Below are 22,801 nucleotides of genomic sequence, written 5' to 3'. Positions count from 1 at the left end.
ACATAGTATTTTTTCAATGCGAATTAACCTAAGAATGTTTGACAACTTATTTGAAATTTCTTCCATTTCGAATCATAAATTCTCGATATTTTATTCATGTTTACATATGAATAGAGTATCGAGATCCTCAAAGTAACTAAACTTTCGAAGGAGTGTGTCGTTAGTAACTTTGCATCTCAAAGTACACTCGAATGTTGCAAGATTTATAGTTCTTATCTATCGTGAAGGTGAACGGTCGAACGAGTGCGAGTGTTAGTTAAAAATATGCGACTAACTCACTGATGAGATTAGCGAAGGTGTACTTATTGTACAAATTATTGCGCTACGAGGTCTATGACCGTTCTCCGAGTTTTACTACACAGTTTGACCTGTTTCTTTGAATTTCTCGCTGATCGAATTCGGTTGCCTGTTACCTCAAAGCGTGAAAACCGCTGTAACTTGAAAAAATTCTTTAAAGAATATTATGGTCAAAAATCGAGAACACGAGACAGATTCCTGATGATCTTGAGATTCGATCAAGTAATTTTCTCTTACGTTCACTTTTAGCAATGTAAATTAACTTTAATTTCGGTTTAACCTTTTTTTTTACTTTCTTCTATAGTTCTAAAATTAAATAACAAATAAATTAGACCGAGACTGAAGTTAATTAATTAATTTAATACATTGATAGAAACTGAAAGACATTAGAAATGCAAAGATACAAAAAACGGAAATTTTCATGAATTTATCCAAGAGTGATGATTAATGTTTTTATCTTGCGTAATAATTCCTTACTGTGCAAAATAACAAAATTTTTGATAAGATTATGTAACTTGTATAAAATTCGATATTACATCGAATATCTAAAGGAACGCGTTTAATATGCAGCAAAAACGATTACATACCACAACTAATACATATTACATATATGAGTTTGTTGAAACGAAATCAATCCGTCAATAAAAAGTACAATCAACTTATATAATGTCGATGTTTAAAAGTCTTCAGAATTTGTAATAACGGCAAAATACACGATATTCGTCATTCCGTTTGCACTTTCTGTTGATAAACGGAAACGGAATTTATTTGCGACGAGATACTCGGTCGTCGACTCGGAGGAGTTTCTCCATATAGAGAAAAAAAATTTCGGTCGCGTGTACGTGCCGTTAAGATTATATCGGTACGCGAACTGCGAGAGTCATCTCAAGAGCGAGTTTACCGTGCGATGCGATTGATGCCGTAACTCGCCGTGAGAGAAGTGCCCCGGGATGAACGAGACGAGCCGATTATGCAAGCGCGCGGGCTGCCTCGGCGGAGCAAGCCGGTCAATGCCAAGGTGTTCCACTTCGAGTGCTACTCTTCCCTGTCGTTCCGACGGCACTGATCTCGTCGCTGACTTCTGAGCAATGAGGTCGGGGGATTCACCTTACACGTGATGCGCGTAATGAAACTGTCATATCACACTAATGTACGTGACGAATATTACGTGACACAGCGAATTCATTGAACGTGTTTCCGTCACGATAGGTTAATCTCCGTGCGTGTGTAAACGAATGATTAAGTTAACAATGCGACGATGACATACAAATGTATGCACGGAAGAACATTATATAAACAATAATAAATTTATATATAATTATATATATGAACTATACATATTTTTATTTTTTCAATAATAATTAAAAAAATTCAACAATTTATCATTTTTCTGTTAAAATTACCGCAATTGATTGTTTTGTCAAAACGAGACACGGAAGAGAAATTAATTTCACCTTTCACACATTTTGTACTACGTGTGCTCAATAAAAGAAAAATAACATCAAACGTGCCAAAAATTCATGCATGTCTAAATTGCTCTAGAGATATAGAAAAGTGTGCATATAGAAGTGTAAAATCTATATACAACAGAAAGTAATGTTTCAAACGTGCTAATTTAATTCACGAGTATCCATAGCCAGAAGCGAAGCATTAATATACATACAGCATCAAGTGCAGCGTGCCAATTGAGTGTCTAGGTAAAGCGGATATTCCGACTTATCTGCATCTGAAAGCGATAGGGATAATTCCCTATAACACCGGGATACCTCACGCATTCATGTTTTAGCTTTCTCCTGGTTTATCGCTCTTACGCAAACATGCAGATCCATAAGAAATGTAACAAATTATATGGTATGTTCGGAAATAATGTACTGTAGCAACGCGGCAGAGTTTAACATCGAAAATAGAGTGGTTATAAATTGCTAATTGAGGGTTATTAAATAAAGATGCGCTGGAGCAAGAAGCGCATCGCGGCCAGAATACCGATTAGAGTAGAGTATCGATTTCCTGTGACCGATGGTGTGATCGGCCACTTTCGAGAGTATGTACCCCAAAGTTTCTACACGTGGCTGTAAAATCATTACGAAGCACCGAAAGTCAAGCCGCAGCGTCGAGGAATTAATGCTGCTCAGTGAGCACAACGCGAAACAAAAAGGAAAGTAGTTGAAAGCGTAAATTCAATTGGATAACAGTAGATCACTTACGTGGTGTCCGGCGTGTCCACGTACACCAGTAATTGTATGACTTTACTGTATTTGTTCGACAGAATAAGCGAATAAGGAATCACAAAAATCGATAAGATTTTACTGCCAATTAAACTCTCAAAATATCCAATATTCCTAATAACGATACAAATAGACATTCTCCGGCTAAAACGGTACCATAACTGCTAATCACGTTACGATTGCGGTACACAATCGACCTGACAAAACGAACAATATCAATCTGATGAATCAACGTGAGGCTGTTTTGCAAAGATCTCGTTCCGCCAGACCAGCCTTTCACTCTCGCGGAACTAGTGTGATGGCTCAATGCCGTTTTATCTTAACCGTGGGACGCCTTTGAGGGTCCAGATTCAAGGTCAACTTCCGTTATATTTCGGGTGACCGAGAAATGACGTTCGAACTGATTTAATTTGCATATATTAACGCTATGGACATAAAACATTTTAATGAGAATAATCAATATATTGTAATGTGTAAAAACAGATATATGAAGTCGAGAAAAGTCTCGTGATAATAATTAAGTTTAGTTATTGAAGCTTGGTAACGTTAAAAATAATTTCAATTAAATGTTTATCTAATGTAAGTAAAACTAACCAAACTGATTTAGCTTTCCTAATTATTACCAAACGGTTGGTTATGTTATATTTGGTAATATTTTCTAAAAAATACACCAATACGTTAAATAAAATATATTTGATACCTATTACCAGACTTTTTTCTTCAGACAATACTAAAACGCAATAAATTCGTTAATTGTAACAAATATAATGATAATAATGCAGTAAATTTTATTGACTATAAGAAAGGGTTTCTATAATCATTTCAGGAAGAAAATAACTCTTCCCTTTGAGTTTCCAAGTAAAGCTCTACAAGAATCATAATTGTTACGCCACGTCTATCTTGAAACTAGTTTCCGATTTTTTCCAATTTGGCAAGTGAGATCGAAGCGATCCGCTATCGGTCGTAACGGCAAAGTCTAGTCTTGAACGTTTTTTAGAGCAGACCTCGGTGTAACGAGGCAACGTAACGGCACCTGCCAGCGGGAATCGCGGCTATCTTGCATCACGTCTCGAAAAATCCTTCGACTTTCGTCTTACGGAACAGACCACTTCCATTTTGGCGACGTTTACGACCGGTATATTTTGCAATATATATCTCAATCGTTACGCGCTTCGTGTGGGAATTGTACGAATTACGCGGAACGAAGTTTTTATTATTCGAGTTCTCCGACACAACTCGAACGACCAACAAAGCTCGAACATTAATAGTTATCAGATTCGGGTATCAAACAGTCAATGAAACGATTCAAGATCGCAATTTCGGCAAATGATCCGAGAACTGCCCATTCAGCGAACTCTATTAGGCGAGGCTTGTGTGTTGCGCAGTCAGCAAAAATGGACAGTAAAGTGGTATATATAATACTCGGTTTGATTTATGAGTAGCTTATTGCTGTGCACAAAAAGGTTTTGTTACCGGATGGTTAGGCAATCGTGCGGATAATTCGAGTAAATGCGCGGCGCGATTCTTTCGCTCTTCGTCACGTGAGTATTATCGCTCTGAAAAGTAAGCAAAATCAGACCAGTACCGACTGCCGACAGAAAGTGAAAGGCGCCGCGACATTACGCGCTTATTGTATACCTCTTTCCGAAGTTACGTGTCCTCGTGCGAGGACTGTCGCGCATAAAACACCCCCGAGTAATCAGCGACGCTGAAATAATGCCAGACACGAAACAACGATCTAATTACGATCGTACGAACCAGCCGCGACTTCCTCCTTTCCACCGGCGCGGCGTAGCCGCTGTACCGCTACAGCCTGAAAACGGCTCCACCTTCCCCGACGAACGTCCTTGGCGAGTCCGGTACCCTGGGAGAGGGTGATGAAAATCTGCCAGTCACGTGTACCATGCCGGTTCGAGCGGTTGTACCGCGGCTCCGTCGAGGCCCGCGACGCGTTTCTCCAATCTCCATCGATAGAAATACCGAAAATACACCATTCATTTATCAACGCGTAAAATCAATCAGTGACGTATACTTTGCGAGACGTTAATTGGATGATACGCACTTGAACGTGAGAAAATCACCTTACGTGATTTATCTACAACGTCGAGATCGTGCGTAGCACGAGTGCAATCGAGAACCGGTCCTGTCAGTAAAACGCAAACCGAGAGGTGCGATTTTCTTACAAAGTAGAACACATCAATCGTTCGTAGTGTTGTGGGTAGTGTCGGTTAAATGTCGGAAAGAGTGAGTATGTTAAGTCGTAGAGTAAACCCGTCGGTGAGTGCACAATGGAGATATCCGCGGCCGATCTGACTTATCGAAGCGCGACGGAGAACGAAAAGATGATTTCACTAAGAAAATTCATATCGCAACTTGCACGCGTGCAATTTGGATTTGCAGTTTGATATTCTAATTTAATTAAAGATATAATCTAAGTGATTCAAAGTGTTTACACTAAGAATTAATGATTCTTACAGAACAGTTTGACAATTAATAATGGTTCTAACGAGTGCTTATTGACAATTAATGATGATTCTTACGGAATAATTGGTGATTATAAGACGCGTGATAAGTTTCCAGAGGTATTACAAACGTAGATACGTGTAATACTCGCGCGATAAATCACGCGGGGTATCCTCAGGTATTAAGAACGTGTTGATGACTTTGAACACGTGCATCAGTGATTGAGTGTTACATTGATTCTTCTTGCGCGTGGATAAACGTCGGTGTTCCGTCACGTAGCACGCGTAGATTAAGTAGTTACCTGCGCGGAGAAATCGAGTGCACTCACGTAAGGCGTTTTATGTCTCCATCATCGGACTGGTCACCTTGCAGGTTTTCTGAAGAAGCGCATTATCGCATGTGACGGTTCAATTACAGCAATTCAGCGACATACCAGAAATCTCAGTAAAGTTTATCATACAGTTACGGATGTACGAAGAAAGGTATATACCTTAATATCGCATTCATTAAACGTAATTTGAAGATTGAAATAAAAAACGTTGCAAGGAAAATGAGAGAACAGTTTTACTAAAGTGTCTAAACATTTAGACAGATCTGAAGATAATTTTGTTCGATCATTTCAAATTACTATGTAGAATATTTAAATGTTGCTAACAATATTGCAAAGTTTTAATTTTCAACAATCAGAGTTTAAGCATTCTACATAATTATTTTAATAATTCAATAAAATTATTTTCAGTTTGCATCCACACCTAAATTTTTAGATACTTCAGCAAAACAGTTCTTTCCGAGTGATAAACGCGATTAATACTTAAATTCATGGTATTGATATTCGATTGTGCAATTTTATTATGTACGATATATTTCAATAGAAATTATATACTGCTTGCATAATGTTATTTATATAACGACTTTCTATTTATAGTGACAGTGAAGTGAGCAATTAATGTATCAAAATAAGTGTAGGACGCATCCTTGGGATCGCGGATAAACGAAACGAAGGAAGCTAGAAGCTTTCAGAAAAAAATATTGAAGAGATAGGCAAAGTGCGACGTCCGCGGGCCTGTCGGAAGCGTATTATCGTGTTGCTCGCGCTGGCGTTACTTCCGCAAACTTATACGAGCCGCGCGTTGCAGCAACACGCTCATGCGATGGTTAATGCATCGGCGTAAGCCTACAGGAAACCTACCTACGCTGTTAGCACTGGTTCGTTACTCAGTCGCGAGTCATTACGAGTCGGCTGGTACTCCAGTGACCCGTGAATGTTTGTCGAACGTTCACCGGTCTATTCGCCAGGGAAAGGCGTGGCAGCCCCCTCGATATCGCATTCTCGGTATCACCGCAATCCCGAGTGGTGGAATTAACGAATTCTCCGAATGTACGAGCATAGGTCTCGAGAGATCAACTACCGATACGTAGAAGATCGGTGATTCGCGAAAATTGCTCTCGTCTCACGATGCTCATGCTGAAATGTTAAAATGTCATCCCGAAGACGAAATCGTTCGATATTTATGTTTTCATTTTTTAATACTCGTTTTCTTTTTTCTCTTAAACATCACGACTATTCATAAAACCGAACACGGTTAAAAATATTTCAAAGATTTACAGCGGCACAATTTGTAAAATGGTAATAGGAGCAAGAACCATTAGAGTAGCGTATCTCTGTTACCGCAAGACTAAATTGCGGGGCAGCAATAGGTCTGGCTAGGATGCGAATAAACATACGCTTTGTTCGTGACTTAGTACTTAATTGATGTCGTTGCGCAATTAGATCCTTGACATACGCTGGAAACCGCGTGCTACGTCTACCGACGTCTATGAATGTAATTCCGGTCATTGTGAATAATAAACTGTTTTATATACTGCGCAACGCAACGTCTTTTACTGACCTATTAAACGCAGAAATCATTTCACGCAGCGTAAAGAATAAAATGTACGATTTAATTACGTATCTAGCTCCTACATAGAAAATTACGTATCAAAATATACACAAGTTTTTACTTTCTTATACTCTCTTGTTCGGAATAAAATAACCGCTTTTTTTTTATCGCGAAATAAAAATTTTCTGATCATTAAAAATACAGTTACGAAATTAATTGTTCGAACAGTGGACTATTATATCGATGATTTCTTCAAATTGTTGTCCGGGTGTTAAGCGATTACATTACGATATTAGTAGTTTCACAATATTAGCTATCTAAATACAAATAAGTATAAATTATCAGTGCAAAACAACAATGTTCAACACCAAGATAATTTGAAGACATCATTAATAAATGTCTATCCAGATAATTAGTTTCATAAGTGTACGTACAAATTCAAGGCCAAAAATGAATAACACAAGCATCGTCTATTTTCAGATGACGTATCTCGCATTATCTCTACGGAGGCTGTCACTAGCTCTAACACTGATAGCGACATGCGCGATCATAACGGAATCGTCAATGATCAGGGAGAGGAGGCACATTGAGGAATCTAGTCATCGATCGAGCAAGGAATACACGTCCTACAGTCAGGGCACGAGATTGTCGAGCAGCACGTCGCCCAACAAGATCACCACGGATCCCGGAAGAAAAGTGTCTCACCATCTGATCGGGGGTCACCTGAAAGTTGATACAAAGCTCCGTGAAAACGGTGAGTCGCTGTGGGACGATGGAATTCTCATGTCGGCAGCCGGCAGCGGTAAGGAGGGGAAAAGTAATCGCGGCGGCGACGGTGGTGGCAACGACGACGAGGACGGAAAAAAAACACTCTCCCAGCAGGTCAAGGAGGGCAAGTACGGTCTCATACAGAACGAGATTTACAGTAATCGCCCGAAACGACCCGGCATCATCAGCTACCTCAGCAATCCTGAAGTGCCCAAGGACACGATCGACAATCTGGGTGGCCTCGACGAAGACGAAATCTGGCTGGCCGAGAACCATGTACTGGTACTGAAGGGTGGGAAATTTCCTGAACATGAACAAAACGGCAGCCAGCAGCAGAGTGGCAATGGCGAGCAGCCAAAATGGCCGCCTATCGATGATTACAAGGCGCCGAAACGGCAAGTCAAGATACCATCGAAACCGAAGGTACCGCCACCCTTTCCGGTACAACTCACGGAGGGCGGACCCGTACAGATCATTGGTCCAAATGGCACCGCGCAGGAGATCGGTAACGGCACCTTCGACTACAACATGAATCCTCTCTACAAAGGATTATTACCAGGAGAGGATCCGTTCTTCTCAATCTCTCCAAACGGCACAGTATTCACCCCAGAATTCGGTTTCCCAGGAAACTTCTCCGTTGAAGAGAAATCGTTTAAGGGTAACAATGATCAGAAGGGAGTAAAACCGGAACTTCCTCATCCGCCGCCTGGCGCTCTTCCGCCTTTCTATCACGCCATACCGCCTGGTGCGATATTCGTGCCACCACCAGGTAACCAATCGGATTATGATGAGGAGGATCAGTCCATCTACTATCCACCACCATACAGTTTCTATTATCCGCAAGATAATACGACCGCTGTGCCGCCGGGGCCCCTGGTGCCCGGCATAATCCTACCCCCACCGCCAGATTTCTTCTCTGCTCTAGACGACAAGAAACCTACCACGAAGAAGTATATAAAGCGACCGACGACCACGTCCTCACCGGAAACACGTCCAACGTATTTGCCACCGAGGAAGTTTACGACTAAACAGAACAAAGCCTCGTCCATTCCACCAAGTCTGGTAACCAAGACAAGTACTACTTCATCGACCTCCACGAAAGTATCCTTCGGTCGTACAACGGCGAAGAACGTGACAAATATATTTAAGTCTAAGAAAATTACGCCTAGTGTGGAAGTTACAACGTCGTCACCTGGGAAACCGCACACTCTCGAAAATACCGAGATATATACCATCAGTCCCGTAATCGGAAATCAGGTGTCTGAGGCGACGACCCAACAGAAAGACTGGTCTACTCTGGTGACGAGCAAGGTCCCGGTTCTCGCGTATTATCCGTCGACCACGCAGTCATCGCTGGAGCGACCGGTGGAAGTCACACCAGCCTCTATCAAGACCATCATTACCACTAGTCAGCCTGGTCGATCTGCTAGCCATGCGTCCTATTATTTCTATGAGGAATCAACAGATGAGAACTCAGATGTCACGGCGAAACCACCGCCTGTTTATTACGAGACCACGACAAAATCGCCGTATTACAACGTCGATGCATCACGATCTGAACAGAAGAAGCACTATTATGAGACAATCCCGCCAGTTGAGTCCTCAAAGGATTACAAGGTGAAGCTCATCGACAATATCGTGAAGAATTCGCAGACATTCCAATACACCGATGACTCGGAGACTACGTCAGCGAAATTCGATGCCAGCTCGTCTCGGGATCAAGGCCAACGTATGTTAGCAGATCAAGCACCCATTTACTATCAGCCTGTTCCTGCACGTCCGGTGCAGACGTATTACACGACTCCCAAGCCACAAACGTACTATCGACAGACAACAAAGCCTAAACCGATCTATCAGTATAGCTTTCAAATAGCGGATTACTCAAAACTCGGTAATCAGAGATCGCCGTATCATGGGGAGCAACAGCATCAACAGCAGCAGCAAGACACGTCAGTATACAATGAGTATCAAGACATCAAGACTGGTAATCGGCAATATGATTACGAAGACATCGATTCCCCGTCGCGACATCAATCACGGAAACAAGTATCATATAAGACGCAACATCCGGTTTATTCCACGAGCACCTCCTATCCGATCGTAGATACAACACCCAACCCGCAATACGCGTATTTCACGCAGCAGGACGAGAAACTATTGGACGACGTTACGAAAGAGTACTTCACGATCTTTGGTAAGAAATTACCGGACGCGCGGATATCGAGCACGACTCCGATCTATGGGAAATCGAGCAGCGTCACTGAGAAACCTAATCATAACGTGAACACCTACGTGCCGAATGTTTACAAGACCGGTCGACCGGTAAGCTACAACACGCTCAACGTCAAAGTGCGCTACGGGGATCAGTCGCAGCGACCCTATTCCCTCAAGGACGACACTCTCATCAACTACCGACGGCCCTTACCGCCGATCAATCCGGACAGTGAGTTCATCGAGATAATTGATCCTAAACATCGGCCGAAGCAGCCGTCGCCGTTACCGAACTACGAATTGCAAACGGGAAACTATCGATTGCAAAATCAGGGAGTACAACAGCCGACCCCTCGTTACAGGTTGCGAGGCACGATACAACCAACTAACAGACATACCAACAATTTTGTGCCTTTCTCCGAGTCTCGGGAGGAGCTGGAGAACGTTCAGCAACCCGTGTCACTGTTGGACGACATAGAGGTCAACTACAGGAATCCACGTCCCCCAATAAATCCCGACGCCGAATTCATTGATCCCATCACAGTGCAAGACAATCATTCTGATAACCCGAACGCGTACTTCGCGTATCGACTACCCGGTGACGTTGGCCACTTTTACTTCCTGACGCCGCAGGCGATCACGCAACGACAAGACCAGAATAGTGGATATATCTATTCGAAGCCCAGGGGGCCGAGATTACGAAGACGGCCGGGATAACGTGAATGCGCGTATCCAACGGCAGTCGCGCGCAATGCCATAATCTCGCGGATATCCAGCGCGCGAAATGATCGCGCATCGCCTGCGTGCGTGTCAGCCGTACACATACATACGCGTATTATTAATATATTTATTGTACTTGTAAATACGAATTGATTAAGTTAGATAATTATAGCTACGTTGTTTTACGATAAACGCGTAATTTATTATGCAACCTGACTCCCCCGTTTTAGAATAATAGATGTGCGATCGTATTCACGTATGCGATTTATAGTATGCGCCTCGTCATCGCATATTTGCACATTATCTGTGATTAATGGAATTATACGTGTACATATAACATAATTACTTATCGTCTATTTTATGTACGCGCTTTGACAGATTGTAGCGTTATTTCACGAATCTTTTTCCTAAGTTTTCCTCTATGTACGAGAAATGTAAAGTTGAATAAAACGGAAAATATATCTTAAAATGACAAGTATTGACGCAAATCTTTCTGTACGCTGTAGTCTGAATTTTAGAAAATCTTTTATACAGATTAATATAATAGTCTATTCAAATCATATTAATTATTTATATATCTTATCATTATTCCGTCAATATCGTATTAAATGTAATTGACATTATTTGTAATTTTTCATATAAAACACTTTTCATATAATATTGTACAAATATATCAACAAAGATCACATTATGCATTTAATTGCAATGTAATTAACTTAATTTTACATATATGTATACACGTTTCTATTAATAAGTCTTAATATTTGAACAGCCAGCAGTTTATAATACATATATAATTCCTTCTATTAATCTTCAATAGGTAGATAGTTTATAATGATATGCAAGTTAATAAGTAGGATAAACATCCTACATAATTTTATAATTATATTTTTTACTAGTAAATTGTATTATAATTAAATTTACGTTAATATACCTTATGAGATACAAGAACGTAAAATTTTAAGACATCTTAATATATTTTATTTTTATTTCCAAAATAAGATTTTAAAAAAACTGTATTTGAAGTACTGTTTGGGCATCCTACTTATCCACTTACAAATTAAATTAAATTTAAATTTTGTGACATAATCTGTATAGTATTTAATTAAATTCAGATTAAAATTTGTAAAAGATATACTATGCATGGCTGTTCAAAAGATTGTTTTGATAAATAGCAGTACTCACCAGTATCGATTTCTTGCGTTTGCGCTGGATCTGGCAAAGGATAATCGTGTAGCCGCAAATAAACCTCCATTGCACATTTCGCTGCTTTGAAGTAGAATGGGTGAGCTCGAAGAACATCTTCTAGCCTTAAAAGTCCCACGTAAGATCGCAACGTCATTTTCCGCATACAATATGTATGAAAGTCGAATTGGTCCTCTATGATTTCCGAAAAATGCTGCAAATAATCATGTTACAAGAGATATAACATATTCATCTTGAATGTGTACGTGTTACGCGCGAGTGCATACACATACACACAAGATAGTACCTACCCTATCAACTTCGTGACATTTTTTCAATGCTTCTCCATATTTTCCAAGGCGTTTGTACGCGTTGGCCGCTTCTGTTTGAATCCACATACACTGCATCTCGTTCAAGTTTTCCATAGCTAAAACTCCTTCCCTCGTGAACTTTCCACATGTCTCCTCTGCTTCTTTAATAAGATTCGCACGAAGCATGTACTTGGCACATTTAGAGTTAATATATCGATCAGCTGTATCTAATCCCTGTGCTTCATCCAGCCACTTATAAGCTTCTTGAACATTACCCGCGTGCTATTAATATACGAAATTCTATTTAGACCACATATATCTTCAACATTCTTTATAATAATATTCTTTATAATAAATTCTTTATAATATTAATCTTTATAATAAATATTTGTTATATTAATTATGCGAGGTGTTAAATAGCTCATTGCTAAAACAGTTGCTTACCAAGTCAAAAATACAGGTTCAAATCTCGTATTTGTGATTTCTTACCTCGCATATATAACACTAAGAATTTTGAGTGGAAAAATATTCTACTCGATGAAAACAAAGTATCAAACAAAGAAAAAAATTTCAAACATACAATAACAAATACAAATTTGTATTTGAATTGTAAGAAGTCTTAATTGCTTATATTATTATAAAGTTTACAATAACAAAGTTTTAAAATCTTAATCCCCGCCTCCTCCCATAAAAATTGCTATTATAATAAAATCAGAGAATGTCATGGTTTTTCAAGGCTTATAACGCCACCTAGTAATAATATTACATTTATATAAATATGTAAAATCCTACCTTATAAATGCGTCCTTTGGTAACAAACAGTTCTATAAGCGTAGGAGTATGATCTATGGCAGCATCAATCTCAATCAATGCTTTTTCCGTTTGACCGAGGTAATCGTAATGTTGCGCTAGATAATAATAAGTCCACAATAACGCCGATGCTGGTTCTCGTGGATTATCATGTTCTTGATCGCTAAAGTGACCGTGAAGTTTTAATGCCTCCTTGTATTGCACAAGTAGAGATGATATGATTTCGACTTTTTCCTTATCAGTGTATAATGAACGAAGATTCACAAATAACGGTGGTATACCTTTGTGAAGCCCTAGAAAAAAATTAATCCAATTAAATACATAAAATTTAAAAAATATTATTCATAAATAATTGCATGTGCACAACATTTTTTTTGTACAAAATTACCTTTCCGTAAATATCGATCAACTAAGACTTTAAATTCATCTCCTATCGCATAATTGAGTTGCAAACGGCGTGGTGCTAATGCTCGAGGAAAGAGTTCTTCGTATCTTTGGAGCATTTGCAACGTATCGCTTGGTGAAGAGTGTCTTTCAGCCTCTGCTAGCCTAGTATAATATGTTGTGTTTTCAGGATTAATATCTAATAGCTCCTTGTAAACTTGTTCTGCTTCTGCATACTGTTTCAGTTGAAGTCTTAGTTTACCTAAAGGGTGGTTCAAGAAACATTAAAGATATATTCAAGTATTAAAAGCATGATTTGAAGAATCATGTTCAAAACTTACCGTAAGTTTCTTTGACAGTAACCTTGTCACAAATTTGATCACTATACTTGTCTAAATGTTTTAACGCCTGTTCACATTCTCCTGATTCCTGGATGACCATATTTTGATATAATAACAACTCACTATGTTCATAATCATAACAAATCTGTAGATATAATAATAATTTTTATTATAAAATATTTTTATTTCTATATATAAAGGATCTTTATGTTTAATTAACATACCATTGGAGAATTTCGAAAAGTATCTAAAATTTTTAATGCCATCTCATAATCTCTCAACAAATGATATGAAATAGCAAATCCGATCCAAGAAGCTCGTTGAGTAGGACGTAACATAAACAACTGATATCTGGTATCCTAACGAAAAATATATTTGTAATATATAATTAAAATATAATGCAGTTTTAGAATATGATGCATATACATAACAAAATAAGAGCTTGCAATAAAATAGATCAATACTAAATATTAATACCTTATAACCTTCCAGATCCCGCATCTGGATTTGTAGCAACGATAAATCCCTAAGGATTTGAATGTTATCTTTGTCCCACTTGAGCGCGTTCCTGTAACACTTGATAGCCTCATCATACTTCTTGTCGGAACGTTGCAGAAGACCATAAACATGCCAGCAAACATGGGATTGTAGGTCATTCCTGAGGCCACGGCGCACATGATCATAGGCTTCTTCCTTACGGCCCAGACAATTGAGAGTGAGACCCTTCATCGCCAAGGTCTCTCCATGTTCGCTGAACTTGGGATTTGACAGGATCTGTTTTGCAAACTTCAGCCCATTTTTGTATTGTTTGTGTTCATAGCATCTCTGTAAGAAAACATATACTATATAAAGATGCATTTATGGGCATTTGTAGGGTTAGGTACGAGGGAGGGGGGGGGGTTCAATGGATTTTGCTTGCATTCGCGCGAGGATCGACAATGCATCGTCGCAGAGTGTCGCGGAGCGAGACGGGTTTTCATGCATGACACCAAGCAAGCAGCTGCGTCACGCGGTCGCCAGTGAGCATTTCTCGTTTTACTTCCCCGAGGAAATGCTTTATCATTAGAACACGGCGAGTGCACCCTGCTTGCCGGAGAGTGGGGTCCAAAACAGAGTATTTTGATCGATCGTTACTCACCAGGATCCGCTTGAACAGGGCATTTTCTTTGGGTGGCAACGGGTTGCTGGAGGGCATTTTTGTATAACTACAAAAATAAGGGGCCTTTTCCACCCGGTAAACTTAATTTTACCACAAAACCTCGTGGCCACAAACGAAGAAGTCGATCCTCGATCACGTGATCATCCGCGACAATGATGTTCCGGCGGAAGCGTTGCTGCCACGGTGCCGGCACGGTTCAAGTGGCGGTTACTCACTAATCGATCCCCAATCGAGTTCGAGACGATTGTTTCCTTCAAATGGGTATCTGCGTGTCAATAAATGTACATAAAAATAAATACTTTGCGGACTCTGATTATTATTTCACTTGAACGCGGTATAATAATGGAACAGTTCTATAAAAATTCATTAAAGGTTCATTAAAATGAAGATCTGCTTCCATTACAAATAAAAAAATGTAGAGTATTTAAAGTCATGCGAAAATCACGAAATTACAAAATAATTATGCAATAATAATTGACATTTTTTTCCTTATCTGTTTTTTTTGGCTGTTTGTAAGTTTTTTCGTGTTGCTTGAGAAGTTCAAAATTTGTGCACTTAAAATGAGATAAATATAATATGTTCATCCGTTGAAGAAAGAGAGAAAGCAAAGATGCTGAGTGCAAAAAGTGCAAGCAACGCTAAAGCCGGAATCAGATTACGCATTGAAGAATGAGATTGAAGATTGAAAGATTGAAGTTTGACTAATCAAAACAAAAAAAACTCAAAATTTCTTTGTCCTTATTGGTGAAATTTTAATCTTTAATCTTTAATCTCAGTATAGTCTGATTCCTGCCTCGTATTTCAAGTGCGATAATAGTGTAGATTGATATTGGTGCAGAAATTAACTTGCGGCTGTAAGTCCCTAGTATTTCTAGTGATTCTCGAATAATTTTTCAACGCGATGCTGCAAATGCTTCGAAGCGTTTCTTGATTGGTAAATTTGTAAAGTTCTTTCTTCTGATTGGTCAATCAAACGCTTCAAAGCATTTGTAGCGAGACTGACAGTACCCTAGGTATTAGGGCGGGTTCACATCTTGACGGAAAAGCGAAAAAGCAGTAGCCAATAGAACTTACGTTGGTAGTATGTAGTACAAAACTAACAGAAAGTCGACTACGACTCTACGAGCACGAGGTTTGATTGGCTACTGCTCTTTCGTGAATCTTGAATCCTTAGGCCGGAATCAAACTACTAATTAAAAATTCAGATTAAAGATTGTAAAAGATTGAAATTTGGCCAATCAAAATAATAGGAGTTAAAATTCCTTTATTCTTATTGGTCGAGCGTCGAGCATTGTGAACTTATTATAGGCTACTTAAACAGGTTACTTTGGGCGCATTCAGCAGAAAAGAGCGCTACGAGAGCGCTCGCTGTTATTGGTATATTCTTCCAGATTTAAAATTCTGATTGGATGATCTAGAAGAATACACCAATAACAGCGAGCGCTCTCGTAGCGCTCTTTTCTGCTGAATGCGCCCTTTGGTTATTTGATCAAAATTGACAAATAGCAAGTTCACGATGCTCGACGCTGCCATGTAAAACTACCTTAATGTAGTAAATATTTAGTTCAATTGTTATCGTACTATCGTACACGTGGTTTACGTCAATTACGTGTGGTTACGTGATATAACTTAAGATTGTTATTAGAAACTGAAGTTCTTTGCAGGTATCGTATAATTTCAAGAAAAGACTGAAAAAATTGTCGAAAGACAAGAAGCTGTCGAAGACACGTACGACCACATAGAGTAAAAGCATTCCAAATTCTTTCTATTCAAAGAATATTAAAAAAGAATTACAGAAAGGAGAAATACACGTTGGTTCGAACCATGTAAAGATAACTTGCATGCAGTTGCTTTTAGAATTATATATAAACAATAAAAATTAGTTGTTATTGTTTCACATAAGTACACGTGGTCATATGTGGTACTATAACCTCAAAATTACTCAAGAACATTCTTTGCAGGTGTCACATAATCTCAAGAAGAAATTAAACTATTAATACTGGTTGGCACTCCAAATTCTCTCCATTTGAAGAGTACTAAAAAAAAGATCTGTAAAAGGAAAAAATATCACACCATTAGATCTATATAAAAGCAAATTACATGCAGTTACTTTTGGAATTACATACGAACTAAAAGCAAAAGGATCAATTTTCATAAATATGAAGGATATTTATAGTAAGCTGTGCTTGTTGTTGTTAGAAGAGTGCTTTGGTTCTACTGTAAGGCACATTGGTAACAATTTATTGTATGGACCAAAAACATTACGTGAAATATGTATTGGAACAAGTCTACCAGAAGCAAAGGTAAACAATGCTTGCAGTTATATAACATATATAATAATGAAGACTGGTCTTATATATTCAAGATCATCTTAAGTAATCTAAAATAATATTGTAAGTTATTAAAATACTGTTTTCTAATTGGTTCATGACATCCTAAAACTGTAATAAAAAAATAATCTCAAATCAAGAATTGACAATATTTTATGTGATATTTAGGTAAATGAAGGATTATGTGACCTTATACTACATGGCTTTGTCACTTATTACAAAAATAATTTAAATATTGAGTATACTTTACATCCATGCAAAATTATTATGATTCTTCGTTATTCAAGGTATTTTTATAAATTGAAATAAGAGAGTTTTAATTATATTGTAGAATATAATTTGTTTCATGTATTAAAAATATAAATATTTATTACAGATACATATTGTTTGCAAAAACTTACTGTGGAGATGAGGGTGAAATGATGTTGGAAGAAGTATTAAAATATAAACGTATCACAGCGTCTCAAGTCATAATAAAAACATACAAACGAATTGAACAGATTCCTTCTAACTGTATGATTCAAAATTATAATAATATATTTTAAACCGATGAAAATCAATGAGAACATGCCATAATGGTCAAGCTAGTCTTGGGTGTTTCTATATAATTACATGTAAATTTATGTACTACATATGTAAATTTTTAATTGCGCGTCAAATTTTTTAGACTTGAAACACAACTCTACTAAACTACTGCAGTAATATAGAAGCACCCAAGATCCAACTTGACTGTTATGGCACATTGTCATCGGTTCTCATTGGTTTAAATATATATATAATAATTCTCACGGTCTTTGAAGATTTGATATCATATATATTTCCTTATTCATCTTCTATTTTTTAGTTATTTAAAAAAAATTTTGTTCTTAATCTAATGAATTCTGGAATTTTTTGTATTAATAATCTAATTTTTTTTAGCTACTGAACCACCTTCTATCCCTAATCTGAAAAATATATTTGAGTTATTAGTGAAAAATCAATTTTTAATGAATAGTAAATCTTCTAAAACAATGACAGAAAATTCTGAAAGACCTACATATAATTTACCAGATCTTAATTTGACGGCCATATCCAAATCATTAGAAGGAAAAAATATTAAATTTTCGGATAGAAAAATATTTTGGGAGGTCAATTTTGATAGATTTACTCAAGATCTTAGGTAAGATTCCTAATTTGCAATTATCTCCGATTATAATTAAAATATTAATGTATAATTTATATCAGAGATCAAACTGTTATATCAGCTGTGACTCGAAAATTTGACAAAGAAGCTGGAGAATTAATGAGACAATTAATTAATTTGATGTATTTGCGAACTGCATCTTGGGCAGATACATCGAATCCAATTCCATATACTGAGATAAAAGAACAAGTGAAAAAGTTAAATTATGAAGACCTCGAACGTTATCTTGATCAGTACTTGCGACTTTTAGAAGAAGATAAAACACAATTTATTAAACGAGTTGGTGATTCTGGTGGTGGACAATACAGCGTTAACATGAAGAACGCATTTAAAGAGTTAACATGGGCAACTTTGGAAAATATTGTAACAGAAAGATTCGGTTCCAAAGCTGCAAGAATATTTAGGTATTACGAATTTAATCCTCAATATTTTGCTTTACTGTAAGAGAGAATGTTTTAGTTGTATATTTTCTCTAACTTTTGTGTGTGGCTCTTTTCTGTGATTTTAGATTAGTGAGTACGGAAATTGATGTTAGCCTGGAACAAATCCAGAAGTTAGCGATGATTCCAGCTAAAGAAGCCAAATTTTTAACATATACTTTGTCGCAAGAAAATTATATACAAATTCAAGAACTAAAGAAAAGTGGTACTTCATCAGGACCTACAAAACTACCTTATCGCTTTTGCATCGATTTAGACAAAATTGTCGAAATGGAAATTGAGCATTGTTTCCATACATTTTATAACATTATAACAAGACGGAAACATGAATCGATTAGTAATAAACGTATGATAGAAAAGCAATTGAGAATACAGATACTCTCTGCTAATTTGAAGGAACATGGTGCGACGGAACAACAATTGGCTGATGTAACATTAATATTTTTATATTACTGGGATATAATAGTTTTAAAAACAGCGAGTTAATAAATGATAATAATTAAAACTCTTTTTATAGATTGCAGAAATGATGACGCCATCTGAAACTCAACAGCTTGAAAAAGCACAAACTGCAATGAAAAAACTGGTGGCTACACAGTTATTAATAGATGACACCTTATTAATTTTAACCATGTATCTTCGTTATCATTTTTAATTATCATGGTCTTCTAAATCCTTGTAAGTTCCTCAGTTTTTCTGTATGATACGTATAAAAATGAAAGTCTTGTATTTATTCATTTATATAGTTCATATTTATTTATATATAATAATGATTACGCTTGTAAAATACAAACAACAAAGAGTACCTAGCTTTCAAATTATAATAAATATAATCATATTTTTTATGTTTATAATAGTGCTGTTCTCTATTGTGATATACAGTGCATTTGATGTCTATCTATGAGGAAAAGTCATCTTGGATTATGTCAACATAAATAAATAATTACAATTTCCTAATGTTTATTGGTATATTTTAATTTAAGCGATAGTGATGAATATGTATGCTCTTTGTCAACAATGAAATATGAAGGAGAGTTAGTCACATATGACTCACAGCCAGCTTGTGGTGCGTACTTGATGAGACTTCTATTTTAGATTTATCAATTATATTCAACGAAAATGCCATTGTATTCTCAGATGCAATTGTTTTGTTCATAATAATAGTAAGTGCGAAAACGCACTACGTCTTTAGACTCGAATTTTACTGCTTTATATGTGCATTTCAAAGAATGACTTTTCCTTTCTACTGTATGATTTGTACGCTCATCTTAACACTGCCGCGATGAAAACTATTCCTTTATGAGTATGTATCAATAAATAAAATTTAAAGTAATGTTATCAGTAGCGATTTACCCATCATCCTAAATATATATTTTGATTTTATGCTATTGATAGTGATATACCGATAATGTACTACGATCACGACACGAGTAGTGTTAAGATGATCGTGAGAATTCTATGTCACTCATACATCGTCTGACTGGTTTTTATATTCACTACCTTTCACTCTCTTTCTCCCCCTCCTTTTATTCTTTCTTTCGTTCTCTTTCACTCCCTCTTTCTTTCCCCCCCGTTCATTCTGTCTCTCTTCATTTGCACTAGTACTACATAACTATATACATTCCTCATACGTACAAGTTTTTCTTCTAGAAATAGTGTCGTATACCCCTAAAACTAAGATTGAATTTCGGTAAAGCGTTATTTTATTATATTTTTTATACCATTAACAACAACGTACATGTAAATGAAGTGAATGCTTGGAATATTGAGAGCGAAGATGTTAGTGTTCACTTTTTCTTTATGTTAAATATACTATAATATTAGTAGTGTAATTCGATTTACAATTTACTATTCTTACAGTTTGCATTCGCATTGGTTGCATGTAAAGGCCAGTAAATATAATAATCATGTGCTGATATATTATCGCGTAACATTTGTGATATTTGAAAGTAAAGAGATCGCCACGGACTAAATGTCGTTGCTAATTTCAACGATCATCGTGTGGATGAAAATCGCAATCGATGGAATGCAGAACCGATTTTTATCAAAACAAACATTGCGGACAACAATAAGAATCGGTAAGATTAAATAAAAAACGCGGACCCGAATCCATTGCACGCGCGAGTTATATTGTCAGGTGGTTTGATTTTAAAATTTTACACAAACGTGAAAACAATTAAATTTTTCAATGTTTACAACAAAGATATGGCACAATCGAAAAAAATGTAATGTAAGTAGATTGTTTACTCAAAATGTCATTTTTTTGCTAAATAAAAAATTGCCATTGTCTAATAATAAAATGATTTTTTAAAAATTGAACTTTTCTCGAAGTTTACTTTTGAAAATGACAACGAAAGATTTGTCTAAAGAAAGAAACACATTTTAAAATTTTAAAATGAAGATTATGAATGTGATATAAAATTGAAATTCCTAGATGCAGTATTCCGAAATCACAGATCAAGAAAACGGCTCAAACGAAGGAAACATGTACATAGAAATATTGCATTAAAATTTGATTGAGTATTCGAGCATAAACGACCAACGAACTTTCACTTGCCATTCTTGTTTAAAACTGGCACGTACAACCTTTTTCTTGCTACTAAAAATAATAAGGCTCGTCACTTAAATAATAGTGTACTAAATAAGCAACGATGATATTAATAACTGTAATATTTATAATAATAATGATAATAATAATGGTGCCATCTCAATAATAATAATAATAATAATAATAATAATAATAATAATAATAATAATAAAGATAATAATAAAGATAATAATGACGTTAAAAATAAGAATACATATCGCGTTTAACATTGTTAATCTACATACTTCAAATAGTTTATATATATATATATATGTATGTATAATGTAGCTACGTAGATACATCACAATATAGTTACACTGTACATTAATAATATTGACGCTCGTGTCGGACCGCGGATCGATGATTATCTCCCGACACAATGTACAAATCCATTATATACATAAAATAAATTATTATCAACATTAAGCTACCCTAAATCTGATGCCGGTCGAGCCCCAACAAAACGGGTGCAGATATATCGAGGATACTGGCTCTCTTTATAAAATTATATTAGGTACCGTGTGTGTATGTAATTGCACTGATTATAAATAACAAAAAGAAGAAAACGTGAAAAAAGGAGGAGACGCAAAAAAATTCGTTTCACGTCGAGCCAACGAGGCGACTCGGAACTAGAGGTTTCTCTCTCACTCTCTCTTTTTTCCTTTTTTTATTTTTATTTTTTTTTTTTTTTGATTAACCCCCCGCCCGCAAAAACGCTATTTGGCACATAAGTATTATATCACATCAAGCTCCAAATCATTATATCGCCCTGTTCGATCGTCCCATAGACCACTGCTTAGCTACGTTACAAATGTATTCGTCTTCGTATCGACTTACGTAAGGTCGTAATTGTCTCCGTCGATTTCACCCTCCTCATGCACCGCAATCTCCCCCACATTCGTAAATGTAATTCGAAGACGGAGAAGCGCGTGACGCGCCCCTATATGAAAATAGAGGCGACGTGTCGAGCATAGTGATTAGAATCACAGATGCGCACTGATCTTTCGATAAATAACGCTATAATTCCTTCCGTAACCGTTTTTACCGTAACGTTGTTAACTAATATATCGACGATCCGCTAATTCCCAATGTGTCCGTCCTATTTCAACCCTCTTTATTACACCCTCTCGCTCCTTTTCGCCCCCTGCCAACTCAGTCGACTATTAACCGCTTCGGCTGTCGCTGCTTTTACATTAGGGTCAATAAATTAACGGTGAAAATACTATAAGTACTAGGCATTTATATTAAACGAGAAGCCCGTCACGCGTCTACGTACCGGGATTTAATCGCACAAGCGATTAGCTTCTAGCTTTTTCTCACTCTGTTCCGACCTTTCGTTCGGCGCGTCGAACGCAGTTGTTTTATATACGATGGAAACATTTTAAACAACTGGCGGTCGCAAGATAAGATTGCTACGTGCGGCGTCTACGCGTTCGGACGCGCGCGATCGTTGCGGAAGATGCTGCGAGATAGACCAGTTTCTATTTATTCGTTTACTCTTTTTCTT

General features: G+C 37.1%; 3 protein-coding genes across 3 annotated transcripts in view; 2 read left to right on the top strand and 1 right to left on the bottom strand.

Annotated features, from left to right (window-relative positions):
- Naa15-16 (N-alpha-acetyltransferase 15/16) overlaps positions 1–14,790 on the bottom strand; it is a 39,644-nt gene extending 24,854 nt beyond the window's left edge. Inside the window, exons 1-8 of the mRNA XM_018543162.1 lie at positions 14,734–14,790; positions 14,073–14,420; positions 13,820–13,954; positions 13,596–13,740; positions 13,259–13,516; positions 12,853–13,163; positions 12,061–12,342; positions 11,750–11,963 (exon numbers count right to left, since the gene is read on the bottom strand). Of these exons, the coding sequence (XP_018398664.1) occupies positions 11,750–11,963; positions 12,061–12,342; positions 12,853–13,163; positions 13,259–13,516; positions 13,596–13,740; positions 13,820–13,954; positions 14,073–14,420; positions 14,734–14,790 (1,750 nt within the window). The remainder of the gene's footprint in view (positions 1–11,749; positions 11,964–12,060; positions 12,343–12,852; positions 13,164–13,258; positions 13,517–13,595; positions 13,741–13,819; positions 13,955–14,072; positions 14,421–14,733) is intronic.
- On the top strand, positions 7,356–10,746 carry LOC108776516 (uncharacterized). Its single transcript, XM_018543160.1, has one exon. The coding sequence runs from the start codon at positions 7,430–7,432 to the stop codon at positions 10,559–10,561; it is 3,132 nt and encodes a 1,043-aa protein (XP_018398662.1). The 5' UTR covers positions 7,356–7,429; the 3' UTR covers positions 10,562–10,746.
- A 1,547-nt stretch (positions 14,791–16,337) lies between the features above and the next one.
- Polr3C (RNA polymerase III subunit C) lies at positions 16,338–19,362 on the top strand. Its single transcript, XM_018542991.1, has 8 exons — positions 16,338–16,418; positions 16,716–17,057; positions 17,253–17,371; positions 17,461–17,597; positions 18,003–18,243; positions 18,309–18,671; positions 18,776–19,136; positions 19,225–19,362. The coding sequence occupies exons 2-8, from the start codon at positions 16,914–16,916 to the stop codon at positions 19,360–19,362; spliced, it is 1,503 nt and encodes a 500-aa protein (XP_018398493.1). The 5' UTR covers positions 16,338–16,418; positions 16,716–16,913.
- The last annotated feature ends 3,439 nt before the right edge of the window (positions 19,363–22,801 follow it).

Source organism: Cyphomyrmex costatus, unplaced genomic scaffold (assembly GCF_001594065.2).
Source record: "Cyphomyrmex costatus isolate MS0001 unplaced genomic scaffold, Ccosl1.0 scaffold36, whole genome shotgun sequence".
NCBI classification, from domain to species: Eukaryota; Metazoa; Arthropoda; class Insecta; order Hymenoptera; family Formicidae; genus Cyphomyrmex; species Cyphomyrmex costatus.
This window is presented reverse-complemented; position numbering and strand designations above follow the sequence as displayed.

Coding starts and splice junctions, on each gene's coding strand:
- LOC108776516 (XM_018543160.1), top strand. CDS start 7,430: ATGATCAGGGAGAGGAGGCACATTGAGGAATCTAGTCATCGATCGAGC.
- Polr3C (XM_018542991.1), top strand. CDS start 16,914: ATGAAGGATATTTATAGTAAGCTGTGCTTGTTGTTGTTAGAAGAGTGC. Junction 17,058..17,252: donor CAAGTCTACCAGAAGCAAAG/GTAAACAATGCT, acceptor TGTGATATTTAG/GTAAATGAAGGATTATGTGA. Junction 18,672..18,775: donor AAAGCTGCAAGAATATTTAG/GTATTACGAATT, acceptor CTGTGATTTTAG/ATTAGTGAGTACGGAAATTG.